Source organism: Scomber japonicus, chromosome 2, assembly GCF_027409825.1.
Source record: "Scomber japonicus isolate fScoJap1 chromosome 2, fScoJap1.pri, whole genome shotgun sequence".
Lineage (NCBI taxonomy): Eukaryota > Metazoa > Chordata > Actinopteri > Scombriformes > Scombridae > Scomber > Scomber japonicus.
Genome location: NC_070579.1, coordinates 21,701,593 through 21,721,084, shown reverse-complemented (window position 1 = coordinate 21,721,084; position 19,492 = coordinate 21,701,593). Strand labels below are relative to the sequence as shown.

General features: G+C 42.8%; 1 protein-coding gene across 1 annotated transcript in view; it reads left to right on the top strand.

Moving 5' to 3' along the window:
* Positions 1 to 19,492, top strand: part of LOC128365885 (ankyrin-2-like) — a 115,782-nt gene that overhangs the window by 55,939 nt on the left and 40,351 nt on the right. Inside the window, exons 43-47 of the mRNA XM_053326506.1 lie at positions 659 to 736; positions 980 to 1,111; positions 1,386 to 1,526; positions 1,637 to 1,847; positions 2,171 to 2,249. Of these exons, the coding sequence (XP_053182481.1) occupies positions 659 to 736; positions 980 to 1,111; positions 1,386 to 1,526; positions 1,637 to 1,847; positions 2,171 to 2,249 (641 nt within the window). The remainder of the gene's footprint in view (positions 1 to 658; positions 737 to 979; positions 1,112 to 1,385; positions 1,527 to 1,636; positions 1,848 to 2,170; positions 2,250 to 19,492) is intronic.

The window sequence follows — 19,492 nt, the reverse complement described above, 5'->3', positions numbered from 1 at the left end:
CATAATACCACCGTTACTCATTTTGTGTTGTTTTCATTTGTTGTAATTTGTCTTGTCCCATCTTGCATTGTTTTCTTTTCTGTACTGTGTGTGTGTGTGTGTGTGTGTGTGTGTGTGTGTGTGTGTGTGTGTGTGTGTGTGTGTATGTCGTGGTGTTACTTTTCCATCTATTTGTGTATGTGCAATCTCAAGATTGAATGGCCATGTCAGTTAAAAAAGTTGTAGCTTAAAGAATTTTGATGCTGACTCCCACTATTGTATTGGTATTTATAATACTAATATAGCTTTACTAATATTAGCATGCACATCACTTAATCAGATCATTAATGTCATTGCTTTCACAGAAAAAAGTATCATGTGCTAATTGTGACCAAATATTAATCTGTAAACAAGTCAGTTCCACTTTATAGTGACAAATCCAACATTTATTTTATCATCCATGTCAACATCACAGATCCATATTTAATTTCAGAGTATTACAGTTCATAACATAACATAGTGTCCTCAACCAATCTACATTTACTAAGTATATTTTACATGACAGGTACCTGGTTTGTGGAAAAAAAATACTTTGAGATATGTAGTTGTGGAATTTTACATATTGAACTGCTGACCATAATGTTAAATTTGAATGTTTGGCTCTGGCGGTATTTTTTAGTGGATTGGCAGGATGATGCTGACAGGAAAGAGGAGACATTAGCTATCATTGCAGACCTTCTTGGCTTCAGCTGGACTGGTAAGCTGTCAAATAACGATATAATTATCTTTTTTCAATCTAAAGTTCAAAATATTTCACTCAGTACAATCTAGTTAGGCAATACGTAGTGTGTTTTGTTTGAATTGAAACTTGTGTATTTCTGAGCAGTATTAGGGTAATATCTATAAAGTTTATATGGGAGCACTAATGCTCTAACAGCAAAACAGTAAATATGGTTCACAATCTGTTTTTTCATCCCATGTTTGTTATCCATCCCCTCAGAGCTGGCAAGGGAACTGGAATTCAGTGAGGATGACATTCAATTAGTGAGAACAGAGAATCCCAATTCACTCCAAGAGCAGAGCCATGCCTTGCTGCAGCGTTGGGTTGAGCAGGAAGGCAAACATGCCACAGGTACATGTTTTTTTGGTCTGACAGATTTTGATTTATATTTTACTAGTATTTGTCAATACAATACTTCTGACCCTGTAATCATTGCTAATTTATCTGAGGATGCACTGAATGCGCAACTAGCTTTTGGAATCAATTTGTGTATTAAGTAGACCTATTCATAGATTCAATGTAACCTATTCATAGATTCAATGTAACCTTATATTTGCATTTTTTATTTGTTGTGTTCAGTGAATGCTTTTCTAAAGTCTATAAATGATTGAAAATCCCTCCACAGAGGACTGCCTGATTAAGAGACTAACCAAGATCAACCGCATGGACATTGTCCATCTTATTGAAACCCAGATGAACAAGTCAGTTCAAGAGCAAACATCTAGAACTTATGCAGAGATAGAGAAGACACTGGATCACAGTGAAGGTAGTCACACATCTAAACACTCAATTCAGCAACCAGTTTAAAGGCTCTAACTAACACCTAACTCTAATTGTGTGTTTGCTTGCTCTCTTATTGTTATGTGTGTTTTTCAGTGTCAGTAGCCCTTTCTTCAGTGCAAGAGGATGCAGACAGCCCCAGAATCATAAGAAGGGTGGAATCAGACCGCAGACCACCCCCAGCTGTTTCAGAAGAGGACCTCTCAGTTGCTTCCCTACTGGATATTCCTTCCTGGGCAGAGCCTGTTGGACACACCCATTCAGAGAGCATGCATGGTGACCTGTTGGAGGAGCTTGAGATCCCACAGTAAATTATTAATTCCAAATTATTCCTGAATCTGCAACACACATTGACAGTGTCACATACTGTCATTTCAATTGACACCCATATCACACATCAGACATGCCATAAATACAGAAGAAGTTGTCAAACTGCTGCTTTTCTAAAGGGTTGACACATCTTGACCTTGCAAAATAGCAACATTCGGTGTGTGCTGAAAACAATGGGTGCAGGTGTTTGCCCTGCATCCATTGTTTGGGCAAATTTTGTTTTATGTTTTTTTTATTTTAAGTGCGATATCACATTCTTGAAGTCAAATTTTCTGACCTAGTCTGTCTCTTGTGTTACAGTGAATTGAATCCAAATCTGTGGACTTCGGAGGATGTAATTACACAAGAATCTACCAGTCATGACAACTTGGATGAGCAAGTAAGTACTCTTCCCACTTCAAAAGAAGCAGCAATGAGGAGCCAAGCAAGTCAGGTTTATGACTCCCAGGACAAAGTGAAAGACCAACAAGGTTGCCACAGTACTGAAGTTCATTTCTTGAGGGCTTTCCAAGCTGGCACTCAAGTCAAAGATGAATGCAGCCATACATTACTGCTGAAGCAGTGTCGTTATGAAGATGAGCAAGGCCAATCATCTGAAATTCAGAAGTTTCCATCATCTATATCTATCAGAGACTTTAGTCTGAGTCTATCAGAGTCAGACCAAGCTGAGACCCACTTCAGTGAGCTTTGTGACAATTTCAGCGATACACCACAGCTTGGCAATAAAAACACAGTTAAAACCAATGTCAGAAGAATCCCTGAGCCTAACCTGTTAGTGGTACCACCAGAGGACCACAAAGCAACTCTTGCCATGACTGAGGATGACACAGATGTAGATCAAAAAAGCAGGGTCTCACAGAGGTGTATTGATGAGGTCACAGCGCAATTCGTCCAAGGACCGCATGGTCATCAGGTTCCAGGTGTGGACTTGGCCTTCAAATCCTTCAAGACAAGCAAAGAAGAAAACAATAAATACCAGTCATACAGTAATGGGTGTTCAAAAAACATGTCCTTCATTGATGATGATGAGGACAATGTCCAGTCAATTGAACCCATTGTTGCTACAGCTAAGTACAGCATGATGGAACATAGTAAAAACATTCAAAAGACCATTTTACTTCATAGTCTGAGAACCAGTGTCCCTGCTCACATGGCCTGTGACTCAACTGATAGCCACTATAATTACTGTTCTGTGAGTACAGATAGTGATTATGTCATAGACAGGACAATGGCACCCCACATTTCTGAACCTAAGGTTGCCTCATCCAGCCTTTATCTGCCTATATGTGTACCACAGTCACCTGAACAAGATGAAACATTACCTTCCACTTTTATTGAGTATAACCCTTTGACTCCTGATTCTTTTTCACCTATTCATGAAAGGGATCTCGTACCTGCAGAGTCATGGATATTAAATGACCCCATACCTAGACTGTCATCCCCTGACTCGGTTATGTCAATTAGTGATTATCGGGCAATGTCACCTGACTCTCCGCTGGGCAAGAGAAAGGCCTTACCTGCAGACTTTGCCAGTATATGCGATGGCATGAGGACAGTCTCTCCAAGGTCTGATGCATGTATTTCACCTGAAATTAACATATATGAAAATAACATACACCCCTATCAATCACACATACATGAATGTGAACAACTACTTTGTTCGAAAGATTTTGTAGTTTTATACAATGTTGATTCTGAGTCCTTTGAGTCTAGGAATAAGTGGAGGCCACAGTCCTCTGACTCTCAAGTACCTATACCTGAAGGTCTACTGATGGAGGGAATGTTTAGAGCATTATCACCTGTTGCAGCAGATAATCAATGTGATGACTTTTTGCTTGAAGATTTTTCTGTCAGTAGGATATCACCTGGACATAGAATGTCAGATATGGATTGTAGACCAACCTCACCAGAATCCCAATCTTCTCAGTGTAGTTTTTCATTTCTTGAACTCTTGCTCTCTGAACAAAACCGTGCCCAACTTATGAGTCAACATTGTAATTATTTCTTACTTTATTCAGAGGCAAGTCATCTGTCACCCTCACTAATGTCAACTCCATACACTACAGTGTACAGTGAGGAAGTGGGTCAGGGTAACCCTTTGACACCAGAATTAGTCACTTCAGATCACAATCCTACAATCTCTCAGGAGTCTTTCACATCAATTGACTGTGTCCCTCTAGTTTTGTCAGTTTCAAAGAACAAGACTATAAAATGTGATTTACAAAGTTCTACTAATACTCCTTCATCACTATTTACTGAATGGTGTGATGAAAACAACAAAAATACAACTGATTCGGTGTCATGGCGTGCAAAAACTGAAAAAAAAGAACCTTTGTATACAAGTCCTGTTTCATCTGAAAAATGTCTTTCACACACAGAAGTTAAAAGTATTAATATTGAGGTTTTAGACAGTTCAATTAAAACAGAAAAATCTTTTCAATTTCAGCCACTATCTTCTGTCACCACAAAGCCAGAAGCAGAAAGTAATCAATCGTTTATTGATTACTGGTTTTCAAAGTTGGAATCAGAATCTTCTAGCTGCATACCATCACAACATCCCTCAGATAATGGTTTATCAAACTCTGGAAAAGCCACAGTAGAAAGCAATGAGATGCAATCCATTAATCAAATGAACGAATCATCCAAAATAAACCGTTGTTCATATGAGACGTATAGCAAGCCATCTGTTGAAAGTTGTCACACTTACTCACATCTCCAGTCACCCAAACCAATGGTTTTTAACTTAGTAGAAAGACCTAAATTAATGTTAGACTTTTACAATGAAATATCTCAAACATCAAACAAAAGGGAGTTACTGAATAACTCACTTCAGGACAGCATGAAAAATTTTATCCCGTCCCCTCCTGAACCATTGGCATCACTTACTAAAGAATCTTTGTCTCCACAAATGACATTTGGCCTAATAAAAGAGCAATGTTGTGACTATTACTTGGAGTACTCTATAAGTATACCACAATCACCTCTTTCAACTCAATATGTTGTTGAGAAGAACAGACAAAAATCATCACATGATGAATTTAAACTTGATAGGTTCTTTAGTGGCAGGGCATTGTCCCCAGATTCTGTGTCTTCCGATTTCGACTTTTTGCTACTTCACGACTGGTTGGCAGACTTTAGACCATCCTCCCCAGAATCTGTGGCATCAGTTGAGCAGCACTCTTTCTCTCCTCACATGACATTTGGCCAGATGAAGGGTCAACATGGTGACTATTTCTTAAGGTACTCTGAAAGTAGACCACAATCACCTCTTTCAACATTGTCAGATTTTGAGTATTTAGGACTTTGTCTGGAGGAGTTATTTGAGGACAATAGACCAGACTCACCAGATTCTGTTTCTTCACTGGACGAAGATGAAAAACGTACTGTTAAAATATCTGCAACTCAAGCACTTCCTGGTGCAAGACCCTTTACATATGCAGATGTTGTGCGGGGCACTAAATATGAAAAACAAGCAGAGACTCTGTTTAGCATCAAATCATTGGAGCTGAAACCTTTCAGTCTCCCGTCACGGTCATTAGATGAGTGCAGTGACTCTGTCAAAGACAATTGGGTCAAGGAGATAAGACTGCATTCTCCAGAGTCAGTAGCATCTCAAAGTGACCATAAGTCCCTTTCTCCTGACTCACCTATTCCTCTATTCAAATGGCCGCATATTGCTTATGATGTGGAAATGTCAAGGTACAGGTCATTTTCACCAGAATCAACCATTTCAGACTGGGAAGGTACTGATTTGTGTCTCGAAACCCTCTTCGATCAGACCAGAGCAGAGTCCCCGCAGTCAGATTCGTCAGACTTTGAACTCGATCAGTTCTTTAGTAGCAGGGCATTGTGTCCAGACTCACCTGTTCCTCAGTTCAGACCGCCCCATATGGCTTATGATGTGGAATTGTCAAGGTACAGGTCTTTTACACCAGAATCAACCATTTCAGACTGGGAAGGTACAGATTTGTGTCTGGAAACCCTCTTTGATCACCCTAGACCAGAGAGCTCGCAGTCAGATTCATCAGACTTTGAACTTGATAAGTTGTTTAGTAGCAGGGCATTCGCTTCGGACTCACCTGTTCCTCAGTTCAGACCGCCTCATATAGCTTATGATGTGGAATTGCCAAGGTACAGGTCTTTTACACCAGAATCAACCATTTCAGACTGGGACTGTACAGATATATGTCTGGAAACCCTCTTTGATCAGACCAGAGCAGATTCCCCACAGTCAGTTTTATCAGACTTTGAACTTGATAAGTTCTTTAGTAGCAGGGCATTGTCTCCAGACTCACCTGTTCCTCAGTTCAGACCGCCTGATATGGCTTACGATGTGGAATTGTCAAGGTACAGGTCTTTTACACCAGAATCAACCATTTCAGACTGGGACTGTACAGATTTGTGTCTGGAAACCCTCTTTGATCAGACCAGAGCAGATTCCCCACAGTCAGTTTTATCAGACTTTGAACTTGATAGGTTCTTTAGTGGCGGGGCATTGTCCCCAGATTCTGTGTCTTCCGATTTCGACTTTTCGCTACTTAACGACTGGTTGGCAGACTTTAGACCATCCTCCCCAGAATCTGTGGCATCAGTAGAGCAGCACTCTTTCTCTCCTCACATGACATTTGGCCAGATGAAAGGTCAACATGGTGACTATTTCTTAAGGTACTCTGAAAGTAGACCACAATCACCTCTTTCAACATTATCAGATTTTGAGTATTTAGGACTTTGTCTGGAGGAGTTATTTGAGGACAATAGACCAGACTCACCAGATTCTGTTTCTTCACTGGACGAAGATGAAAAACGTACTGTTAAAATATCTGCAACTCAAGCACTTCCTGGTGCAAGACCCTTTACATATGCAGATGTTGTGCGGGCCACTAAATATGAAAAACAAGCAGAGACTCTGTTTAGCATCAAATCATTGGAGCTGAAACCTTTCAGTCTCCCGTCACGGTCATTAGATGAGTGCAGTGACTCCGTCAAAGACAATTCGGTCAAGGAGATAAGACTGCATTCTCCAGAGTCAGTAGCATCTCAAAGTGACCATAAGTCCCTTTCTCCTGACTCACCTATTCCTCTATTCAAATGGCCGCATATTGCTTATGATGTGGAAATGTCAAGGTACAGGTCATTTTCACCAGAATCAACCATTTCAGACTGGGAAGGTACTGATTTGTGTCTGGAAACCCTCTTCGATCAGACCAGAGCAGAGTCCCCGCAGTCAGATTCGTCAGATTTTGAACTCGATCAGTTCTTTAGTAGCAGGGCATTGTCTCCAGACTCACCTGTTCCTCAGTTCAGACCGCCCCATATGGCTTATGATGTGGAATTGTCAAGGTACAGGTCTTTTACACCAGAATCAACCATTTCAGACTGGGAAGGTACAGATTTGTGTCTGGAAACCCTCTTTGATCACCCTAGACCAGAGAGCTCGCAGTCAGATTCATCAGACTTTGAACTTGATAAGTTGTTTAGTAGCAGGGCATTGTCTCCAGACTCACCTATTCCTCAGTTCAGACCGCCCCGTCTGCCTTATGATGTGGAATTGTCAAGGTACAGGTCTTTTACACCAGAATCAACCATTTCAGACTGGGAAGGTACAGATTTGTGTCTGGAAACCCTCTTTGATCACCCTAGACCAGAGAGCTCGCAGTCAGATTCATCAGACTTTGAACTTGATAAGTTGTTTAGTAGCAGGGCATTCGCTCCGGACTCACCTGTTCCTCAGTTCAGACCGCCTCATATAGCTTATGATGTGGAATTGTCAAGGTACAGGTCTTTTACACCAGAATCAACCATTTCAGACTGGGACTGTACAGATTTATGTCTGGAAACCCTCTTTGATCACCCTAGACCAGAGAGCTCGCAGTCAGATTCATCAGACTTTGAACTTGATAAGTTGTTTAGTAGCAGGGCATTGTCTCCAGACTCACCTATTCCTCAGTTCAGACCGCCCCGTGTGGCTTATGATGTGGAATTGTCAAGGTACAGGTCTTTTACACCAGAATCAACCATTTCAGACTGGGACTGTACAGATTTGTGTCTGGAAACCCTCTTTGATCAGACCAGAGCAGATTCCCCACAGTCAGTTTTATCAGACTTTGAACTTGATAGGTTCTTTAGTGGCGGGGCATTGTCCCCAGATTCTGTGTCTTCCGATTTCGACTTTTCGCTACTTAACGACTGGTTGGCAGACTTTAGACCATCCTCCCCAGAATCTGTGGCATCAGTTGAGCAGCACTCTTTCTCTCCTCACATGACATTTGGCCAGATGAAAGGTCAACATGGTGACTATTTCTTAAGGTACTCTGAAAGTAGACCACAATCACCTCTTTCAACATTATCAGATTTTGAGTATTTAGGACTTTGTCTGGAGGAGTTATTTGAGGACAATAGACCAGACTCACCAGATTCTGTTTCTTCACTGGACGAAGATGAAAAACGTACTGTTAAAATATCTGCAACTCAAGCACTTCCTGGTGCAAGACCCTTTACATATGCAGATGTTGTGCGGGGCACTAAATATGAAAAACAAGCAGAGACTCTGTTTAGCATCAAATCATTGGAGCTGAAACCTTTCAGTCTCCCGTCACGGTCATTAGATGAGTGCAGTGACTCCGTCAAAGACAATTGGGTCAAGGAGATAAGACTGCATTCTCCAGAGTTAGTAGCATCTCAAAGTGACCATAAGTCCCTTTCTCCTGACTCACCTATTCCTCTATTCAAATGGCCGCATATTACTTATGATGTGGAAATGTCAAGGTACAGGTCATTTTCACCAGAATCAACCATTTCAGACTGGGAAGGTACTGATTTGTGTCTGGAAACCCTCTTCGATCAGACCAGAGCAGAGTCCCCGCAGTCAGATTCGTCAGACTTTGAACTCGATCAGTTCTTTAGTAGCAGGGCATTGTCTCCAGACTCACCTGTTCCTCAGTTCAGACCGCCTCATATGGCTTACGATGTGGAAATGTCAAGGTACAGGTCATTTTCACCAGAATCAACCATTTCAGACTGGGAAGGTACTGATTTGTGTCTGGAAACCCTCTTTGATCAGACCAGAGCAGAGTCCCCGCAGTCAGATTCGTCAGACTTTGAACTCGATCAGTTCTTTAGTAGCAGGGCATTGTCTCCAGACTCGCCTATTCCTCAGTTCAGACCGCCCCGTGTGGCTTATGATGTGGAATTGTCAAGGTACAGGTCTTTTACACCAGAATCAACCATTTCAGACTGGGACTGTACAGATTTATGTCTGGAAACCCTCTTTGATCAGACCAGAGCAGATTCCCCACAGTCAGTTTTATCAGACTTTGAACTTGATAAGTTCTTTAGTAGCAGGGCATTGTCTCCAGACTCACCTGTTCCTCAGTTCAGACCGCCCCATATGGCTTATGATGTAGAATTGTCAAGGTACAGGTCTTTTACACCAGAATCAACCATTTCAGACTGGGACTGTACAGATTTGTGTCTGGAAACCCTCTTTGATCACCCTAGACCAGAGAGCTCGCAGTCAGATTCATCAGACTTTGAACTTGATAAGTTCTTTAGTAGCAGGGCATTTTCTCCAGACTCACCTGTTCCTCAGTTCAGACCACCTCATATGGCTTATGATGTGGAATTGTCAAGGTACAGGTCTTTTACACCAGAATCAACCATTTCAGACTGGGAAGGTACAGATTTGTGTTTGGAAACCCTCTTTGGTCACCCTAGACCAGAGAGCTCGCAGTCAGATTCATCAGACTTTGAACTTGATAAGTTGTTTAGTAGCAGGGCATTGTCTCCAGACTCACCTATTCCTCAGTTCAGACCGCCCCGTGTGGCTTATGATGTGGAATTGTCAAGGTACAGGTCTTTTACACCAGAATCAACCATTTCAGACTGGGACTGTACAGATTTGTGTCTGGAAACCCTCTTTGATCAGACCAGAGCAGATTCCCCACAGTCAGTTTTATCAGACTTTGAACTTGATAGGTTCTTTAGTGGCGGGGCATTGTCCCCAGATTCTGTGTCTTCCGATTTCGACTTTTCGCTACTTAACGACTGGTTGGCAGACTTTAGACCATCCTCCCCAGAATCTGTGGCATCAGTTGAGCAGCACTCTTTCTCTCCTCACATGACATTTGGCCAGATGAAAGGTCAACATGGTGACTATTTCTTAAGGTACTCTGAAAGTAGACCACAATCACCTCTTTCAACATTATCAGATTTTGAGTATTTAGGACTTTGTCTGGAGGAGTTATTTGAGGACAATAGACCAGACTCACCAGATTCTGTTTCTTCACTGGACGAAGATGAAAAACGTACTGTTAAAATATCTGCAACTCAAGCACTTCCTGGTGCAAGACCCTTTACATATGCAGATGTTGTGCGGGGCACTAAATATGAAAAACAAGCAGAGACTCTGTTTAGCATCAAATCATTGGAGCTGAAACCTTTCAGTCTCCCGTCACGGTCATTAGATGAGTGCAGTGACTCCGTCAAAGACAATTGGGTCAAGGAGATAAGACTGCATTCTCCAGAGTTAGTAGCATCTCAAAGTGACCATAAGTCCCTTTCTCCTGACTCACCTATTCCTCTATTCAAATGGCCGCATATTACTTATGATGTGGAAATGTCAAGGTACAGGTCATTTTCACCAGAATCAACCATTTCAGACTGGGAAGGTACTGATTTGTGTCTGGAAACCCTCTTCGATCAGACCAGAGCAGAGTCCCCGCAGTCAGATTCGTCAGACTTTGAACTCGATCAGTTCTTTAGTAACAGGGCATTGTCTCCAGACTCACCTGTTCCTCAGTTCAGACCGCCCCATATGGCTTATGATGTAGAATTGTCAAGGTACAGGTCTTTTACACCAGAATCAACCATTTCAGACTGGGAAGGTACAGATTTGTGTCTGGAAACCCTCTTTGATCAGACCAGACCAGAGAGCTCACAGTCAGATTCATCTGACTTTGAACTTGATAAGTTGTTTAGTAGCAGAGCATTGTCTCCAGACTCACCTATTCCTCAGTTTAGACCGCCCCATGTGGCTTATGATGTGGAATTGTCAAGGTACAGGTCTTTTACACCAGAATCAACCATTTCAGACTGGGACTGTACAGATTTGTGTCTGGAAACCCTCTTTGATCAGACCAGAGCAGATTCCCCACAGTCAGTTTTATCAGACTTTGAACTTGATAGGTTCTTTAGTGGCGGGGCATTGTCCCCAGATTCTGTGTCTTCCGATTTCGACTTTTCGCTACTTAACGACTGGTTGGCAGACTTTAGACCATCCTCCCCAGAATCTGTGGCATCAGTTGAGCATCACTCTTTCTCTTCTCACATGACATTTGGCCAGATGAAGGGTCAACATGGTGACTATTTCTTAAGGTACTCTGAAAGTAGACCACAATCACCTCTTTCAACATTATCAGATTTTGAGTATTTAGGACTTTGTCTGGAGGAGTTATTTGAGGACAATAGACCAGACTCACCAGATTCTGTTTCTTCACTGGACGAAGATGAAAAACGTACTGTTAAAATATCTGCAACTCAAGCACTTCCTGGTGCAAGACCCTTTACATATGCAGATGTTGTGCGGGGCTCTAAATATGAAAAACAAGCAGAGACTCTGTTTAGCATCAAATCATTGGAGCTGAAACCTTTCAGTCTCCCGTCACGGTCATTAGATGAGTGCAGTGACTCCGTCAAAGACAATTGGGTCAAGGAGATAAGACTGCATTCTCCGGAGTTAGTAGCATCTCAAAGTGACCATAAGTCCCTTTCTCCTGACTCACCTATTCCTCTATTCAAATGGCCGCATATTACTTATGATGTGGAAATGTCAAGGTACAGGTCATTTTCACCAGAATCAACCATTTCAGACTGGGAAGGTACTGATTTGTGTCTGGAAACCCTCTTCGATCAGACCAGAGCAGAGTCCCCGCAGTCAGATTCGTCAGACTTTGAACTCGATCAGTTCTTTAGTAGCAGGGCATTGTCTCCAGACTCGCCTATTCCTCAGTTCAGACCGCCCCGTGTGGCTTATGATGTGGAATTGTCAAGGTACAGGTCTTTTACACCAGAATCAACCATTTCAGACTGGGACTGTACAGATTTATGTCTGGAAACCCTCTTTGATCAGACCAGAGCAGATTCCCCACAGTCAGTTTTATCAGACTTTGAACTTGATAAGTTCTCTAGTAGCAGGGCATTGTCTACAGACTCACCTGTTCCTCAGTTCAGACCGCCCCATATGGCTTATGATGTAGAATTGTCAAGGTACAGGTCTTTTACACCAGAATCAACCATTTCAGACTGGGACTGTACAGATTTGTGTCTGGAAACCCTCTTTGATCACCCTAGACCAGAGAGCTCGCAGTCAGATTCATCAGACTTTGAACTTGATAAGTTCTTTAGTAGCAGGGCATTGTCTCCAGACTCACCTGTTCCTCAGTTCAGACCGCCCCATATGGCTTATGATGTAGAATTGTCAAGGTACAGGTCTTTTACACCAGAATCAACCATTTCAGACTGGGAAGGTACAGATTTGTGTCTGGAAACCCTCTTTGATCAGACCAGACCAGAGAGCTCACAGTCAGATTCATCTGACTTTGAACTTGATAAGTTGTTTAGTAGCAGGGCATTGTCTCCAGACTCACCTATTCCTCAGTTCAGACCGCCCCGTGTGGCTTATGATGTGGAATTGTCAAGGTACAGGTCTTTTACACCAGAATCAACCATTTCAGACTGGGACTGTACAGATTTGTGTCTGGAATACCTCTTTGATCAGACCAGAGCAGATTCCCCACAGTCAGTTTTATCAGACTTTGAACTTGATAGGTTCTTTAGTGGCGGGGCATTGTCCCCAGATTCTGTGTCTTCCGATTTCGACTTTTCGCTACTTAACGACTGGTTGGCAGACTTTAGACCATCCTCCCCAGAATCTGTGGCATCAGTTGAGCAGCACTCTTTCTCTCCTCACATGACATTTGGCCAGATGAAGGGTCAACATGGTGACTATTTCTTAAGGTACTCTGAAAGTAGACCACAATCACCTCTTTCAACATTATCAGATTTTGAGTATTTAGGACTTTGTCTGGAGGAGTTATTTGAGGACAATAGACCAGACTCACCAGATTCTGTTTCTTCACTGGACGAAGATGAAAAACGTACTGTTAAAATATCTGCAACTCAAGCACTTCCTGGTGCAAGATCCTTTACATATGCAGATGTTGTGCGGGGCACTAAATATGAAAAACAAGCAGAGACTCTGTTTAGCATCAAATCATTGGAGCTGAAACCTTTCAGTCTCCCGTCACGGTCATTAGATGAGTGCAGTGACTCCGTCAAAGACAATTGGGTCAAGGAGATAAGACTGCATTCTCCGGAGTTAGTAGCATCTCAAAGTGACCATAAGTCCCTTTCTCCTGACTCACCTATTCCTCTATTCAAATGGCCGCATATTACTTATGATGTGGAAATGTCAAGGTACAGGTCATTTTCACCAGAATCAACCATTTCAGACTGGGAAGGTACTGATTTGTGTCTGGAAACCCTCTTCGATCAGACCAGAGCAGAGTCCCCGCAGTCAGATTCGTCAGACTTTGAACTCGATCAGTTCTTTAGTAGCAGGGCATTGTCTCCAGACTCGCCTATTCCTCAGTTCAGACCGCCCCGTGTGGCTTATGATGTGGAATTGTCAAGGTACAGGTCTTTTACACCAGAATCAACCATTTCAGACTGGGACTGTACAGATTTATGTCTGGAAACCCTCTTTGATCAGACCAGAGCAGATTCCCCACAGTCAGTTTTATCAGACTTTGAACTTGATAAGTTCTCTAGTAGCAGGGCATTGTCTACAGACTCACCTGTTCCTCAGTTCAGACCGCCCCATATGGCTTATGATGTAGAATTGTCAAGGTACAGGTCTTTTACACCAGAATCAACCATTTCAGACTGGGACTGTACAGATTTGTGTCTGGAAACCCTCTTTGATCACCCTAGACCAGAGAGCTCGCAGTCAGATTCATCAGACTTTGAACTTGATAAGTTCTTTAGTAGCAGGGCATTGTCTCCAGACTCACCTGTTCCTCAGTTCAGACCGCCCCATATGGCTTATGATGTAGAATTGTCAAGGTACAGGTCTTTTACACCAGAATCAACCATTTCAGACTGGGAAGGTACAGATTTGTGTCTGGAAACCCTCTTTGATCAGACCAGACCAGAGAGCTCACAGTCAGATTCATCTGACTTTGAACTTGATAAGTTGTTTAGTAGCAGAGCATTGTCTCCAGACTCACCTATTCCTCAGTTTAGACCGCCCCATGTGGCTTATGATGTGGAATTGTCAAGGTACAGGTCTTTTACACCAGAATCAACCATTTCAGACTGGGACTGTACAGATTTATGTCTGGAAACCCTCTTTGATCAGACCATAGCAGATTCCCCACAGTCAGTTTTATCAGACTTTGAACTTGATAGGTTCTTTAGTGGCGGGGCATTGTCCCCAGATTCTGTGTCTTCCGATTTCGACTTTTCGCTACTTAACGACTGGTTGGCAGACTTTAGACCATCCTCCCCAGAATCTGTGGCATCAGTTGAGCATCACTCTTTCTCTTCTCACATGACATTTGGCCAGATGAAGGGTCAACATGGTGACTATTTCTTAAGGTACTCTGAAAGTAGACCACAATCACCTCTTTCAACATTATCAGATTTTGAGTATTTAGGACTTTGTCTGGAGGAGTTATTTGAGGACAATAGACCAGACTCACCAAATTCTGTTTCTTCACTGGACGAAGATGAAAAACGTACTGTTAAAATATCTGCAACTCAAGCACTTCCTGGTGCAAGACCCTTTACATATGCAGATGTTGTGCGGGGCACTAAATATGAAAAACAAGCAGAGACTCTGTTTAGCATCAAATCATTGGAGCTGAAACCTTTCAGTCTCCCGTCACGGTCATTAGATGAGTGCAGTGACTCCGTCAAAGACAATTGGGTCAAGGAGATAAGACTGCATTCTCCAGAGTTAGTAGCATCTCAAAGTGACCATAAGTCCCTTTCTCCTGACTCACCTATTCCTCTATTCAAATGGCCGCATATTACTTATGATGTGGAAATGTCAAGGTACAGGTCATTTTCACCAGAATCAACCATTTCAGACTGGGAAGGTACTGATTTGTGTCTGGAAACCCTCTTCGATCAGACCAGAGCAGAGTCCCCGCAGTCAGATTCGTCAGACTTTGAACTCGATCAGTTCTTTAGTAGCAGGGCATTGTCTCCAGACTCACCTATTCCTCAGTTCAGACCGCCCCGTGTGGCTTATGATGTGGAATTGTCAAGGTACAGGTCTTTTACACCAGAATCAACCATTTCAGACTGGGACTGTACAGATTTATGTCTGGAAACCCTCTTTGATCAGACCAGAGCAGATTCCCCACAGTCAGTTTTATCAGACTTTGAACTTGATAAGTTCTTTAGTAGCAGGGCATTGTCTCCAGACTCACCTGTTCCTCAGTTCAGACCGCCCCATATGGCTTATGATGTAGAATTGTCAAGGTACAGGTCTTTTACACCAGAATCAACCATTTCAGACTGGGACTGTACAGATTTGTGTCTGGAAACCCTCTTTGATCACCCTAGACCAGAGAGCTCGCAGTCAGATTCATCAGACTTTGAACTTGATAAGTTCTTTAGTAGCAGGGCATTGTCTCCAGACTCACCTGTTCCTCAGTTCAGACCGCCTCATATGGATTATGATGTGGAATTGTCAAGGTACAGGTCTTTTACACCAGAATCAACCATTTCAGACTGGGACTGTACAGATTTGTGTCTGGAAACCCTCTTTGATCAGACCAGAGCAGATTCCCCACAGTCAGTTTTATCAGACTTTGAACTTGATAGGTTCTTTAGTGGCGGGGCATTGTCCCCAGATTCTGTGTCTTCCGATTTCGACTTTTCGCTACTTAACGACTGGTTGGCAGACTTTAGACCATCCTCCCCAGAATCTGTGGCATCAGTTGAGCAGCACTCTTTCTCTCCTCACATGACATTTGGCCAGATGAAGGGTCAACATGGTGACTATTTCTTAAGGTACTCTGAAAGTAGACCACAATCACCTCTTTCAACATTATCAGATTTTGAGTATTTAGGACTTTGTCTGGAGGAGTTATTTGAGGACAATAGACCAGACTCACCAAATTCTGTTTCTTCACTGGACGAAGATGAAAAACGTACTGTTAAAATATCTGCAACTCAAGCACTTCCTGGTGCAAGACCCTTTACATATGCAGATGTTGTGCGGGGCTCTAAATATGAAAAACAAGCAGAGACTCTGTTTAGCATCAAATCATTGGAGCTGAAACCTTTCAGTCTCCCGTCACGGTCATTAGATGAGTGCAGTGACTCCGTCAAAGACAATTGGGTCAAGGAGATAAGACTGCATTCTCCGGAGTTAGTAGCATCTCAAAGTGACCATAAGTCCCTTTCTCCTGACTCACCTATTCCTCTATTCAAATGGCCGCATATTACTTATGATGTGGAAATGTCAAGGTACAGGTCATTTTCACCAGAATCAACCATTTCAGACTGGGAAGGTACTGATTTGTGTCTGGAAACCCTCTTCGATCAGACCAGAGCAGAGTCCCCGCAGTCAGATTCGTCAGACTTTGAACTCGATCAGTTCTTTAGTAGCAGGGCATTGTCTCCAGACTCGCCTATTCCTCAGTTCAGACCGCCCCGTGTGGCTTATGATGTGGAATTGTCAAGGTACAGGTCTTTTACACCAGAATCAACCATTTCAGACTGGGACTGTACAGATTTATGTCTGGAAACCCTCTTTGATCAGACCAGAGCAGATTCCCCACAGTCAGTTTTATCAGACTTTGAACTTGATAAGTTCTTTAGTAGCAGGGCATTGTCTCCAGACTCGCCTGTTCCTCAGTTCAGACCGCCCCATATGGCTTATGATGTAGAATTGTCAAGGTACAGGTCTTTTACACCAGAATCAACCATTTCAGACTGGGACTGTACAGATTTGTGTCTGGAAACCCTCTTTGATCACCCTAGACCAGAGAGCTCGCAGTCAGATTCATCAGACTTTGAACTTGATAAGTTCTTTAGTAGCAGGGCATTGTCTCCAGACTCACCTGTTCCTCAGTTCAGACCGCCTCATATGGCTTATGATGTGGAATTGTCAAGGTACAGGTCTTTTACACCAGAATCAACCATTTCAGACTGGGAAGGTACAGATTTGTGTTTGGAAACCCTCTTTGGTCACCCTAGACCAGAGAGCTCGCAGTCAGATTCATCAGACTTTGAACTTGATAAGTTGTTTAGTAGCAGGGCATTGTCTCCAGACTCACCTATTCCTCAGTTCAGACCGCCCCGTGTGGCTTATGATGTGGAATTGTCAAGGTACAGGTCTTTTACACCAGAATCAACCATTTCAGACTGGGACTGTACAGATTTGTGTCTGGAAACCCTCTTTGATCAGACCAGAGCAGATTCCCCACAGTCAGTTTTATCAGACTTTGAACTTGATAGGTTCTTTAGTGGCGGGGCATTGTCCCCAGATTCTGTGTCTTCCGATTTCGACTTTTCGCTACTTAACGACTGGTTGGCAGACTTTAGACCATCCTCCCCAGAATCTGTGGCATCAGTTGAGCAGCACTCTTTCTCTCCTCACATGACATTTGGCCAGATGAAGGGTCAACATGGTGACTATTTCTTAAGGTACTCTGAAAGTAGACCACAATCACCTCTTTCAACATTATCAGATTTTGAGTATTTAGGACTTTGTCTGGAGGAGTTATTTGAGGACAATAGACCAGACTCACCAAATTCTGTTTCTTCACTGGACGAAGATGAAAAACGTACTGTTAAAATATCTGCAACTCAAGCACTTCCTGGTGCAAGACCCTTTACATATGCAGATGTTGTGCGGGGCACTAAATATGAAAAACAAGCAGAGACTCTGTTTAGCATCAAATCATTGGAGCTGAAACCTTTCAGTCTCCCGTCACGGTCATTAGATGAGTGCAGTGACTCCGTCAAAGACAATTGGGTCAAGGAGATAAGACTGCATTCTCCAGAGTTAGTAGCATCTCAAAGTGACCATAAGTCCCTTTCTCCTGACTCACCTATTCCTCTATTCAAATGGCCGCATATTACTTATGATGTGGAAATGTCAAGGTACAGGTCATTTTCACCAGAATCAACCATTTCAGACTGGGAAGGTACTGATTTGTGTCTGGAAACCCTCTTCGATCAGACCAGAGCAGAGTCCCCGCAGTCAGATTCGTCAGACTTTGAACTCGATCAGTTCTTTAGTAGCAGGGCATTGTCTCCAGACTCACCTATTCCTCAGTTCAGACCGCCCCGTGTGGCTTATGATGTGGAATTGTCAAGGTACAGGTCTTTTACACCAGAATCAACCATTTCAGACTGGGACTGTACAGATTTATGTCTGGAAACCCTCTTTGATCAGACCAGAGCAGATTCCCCACAGTCAGTTTTATCAGACTTTGAACTTGATAAGTTCTTTAGTAGCAGGGCATTGTCTCCAGACTCACCTGTTCCTCAGTTCAGACCGCCCCATATGGCTTATGATGTAGAATTGTCAAGGTACAGGTCTTTTACACCAGAATCAACCATTTCAGACTGGGACTGTACAGATTTGTGTCTGGAAACCCTCTTTGATCACCCTAGACCAGAGAGCTCGCAGTCAGATTCATCAGACTTTGAACTTGATAAGTTCTTTAGTAGCAGGGCATTGTCTCCAGACTCACCTGTTCCTCAGTTCAGACCGCCTCATATGGATTATGATGTGGAATTGTCAAGGTACAGGTCTTTTACACCAGAATCAACCATTTCAGACTGGGACTGTACAGATTTGTGTCTGGAAACCCTCTTTGATCAGACCAGAGCAGATTCCCCACAGTCAGTTTTATCAGACTTTGAACTTGATAGGTTCTTTAGTGGCGGGGCATTGTCCCCAGATTCTGTGTCTTCCGATTTCGACTTTTCGCTACTTAACGACTGGTTGGCAGACTTTAGACCATCCTCCCCAGAATCTGTGGCATCAGTTGAGCAGCACTCTTTCTCTCCTCACATGACATTTGGCCAGATGAAGGGTCAACATGGTGACTATTTCTTAAGGTACTCTGAAAGTAGACCACAATCACCTCTTTCAACATTATCAGATTTTGAGTATTTAGGACTTTGTCTGGAGGAGTTATTTGAGGACAATAGACCAGACTCACCAAATTCTGTTTCTTCACTGGACGAAGATGAAAAACGTACTGTTAAAATATCTGCAACTCAAGCACTTCCTGGTGCAAGACCCTTTACATATGCAGATGTTGTGCGGGGCTCTAAATATGAAAAACAAGCAGAGACTCTGTTTAGCATCAAATCATTGGAGCTGAAACCTTTCAGTCTCCCGTCACGGTCATTAGATGAGTGCAGTGACTCCGTCAAAGACAATTGGGTCAAGGAGATAAGACTGCATTCTCCGGAGTTAGTAGCATCTCAAAGTGACCATAAGTCCCTTTCTCCTGACTCACCTATTCCTCTATTCAAATGGCCGCATATTACTTATGATGTGGAAATGTCAAGGTACAGGTCATTTTCACC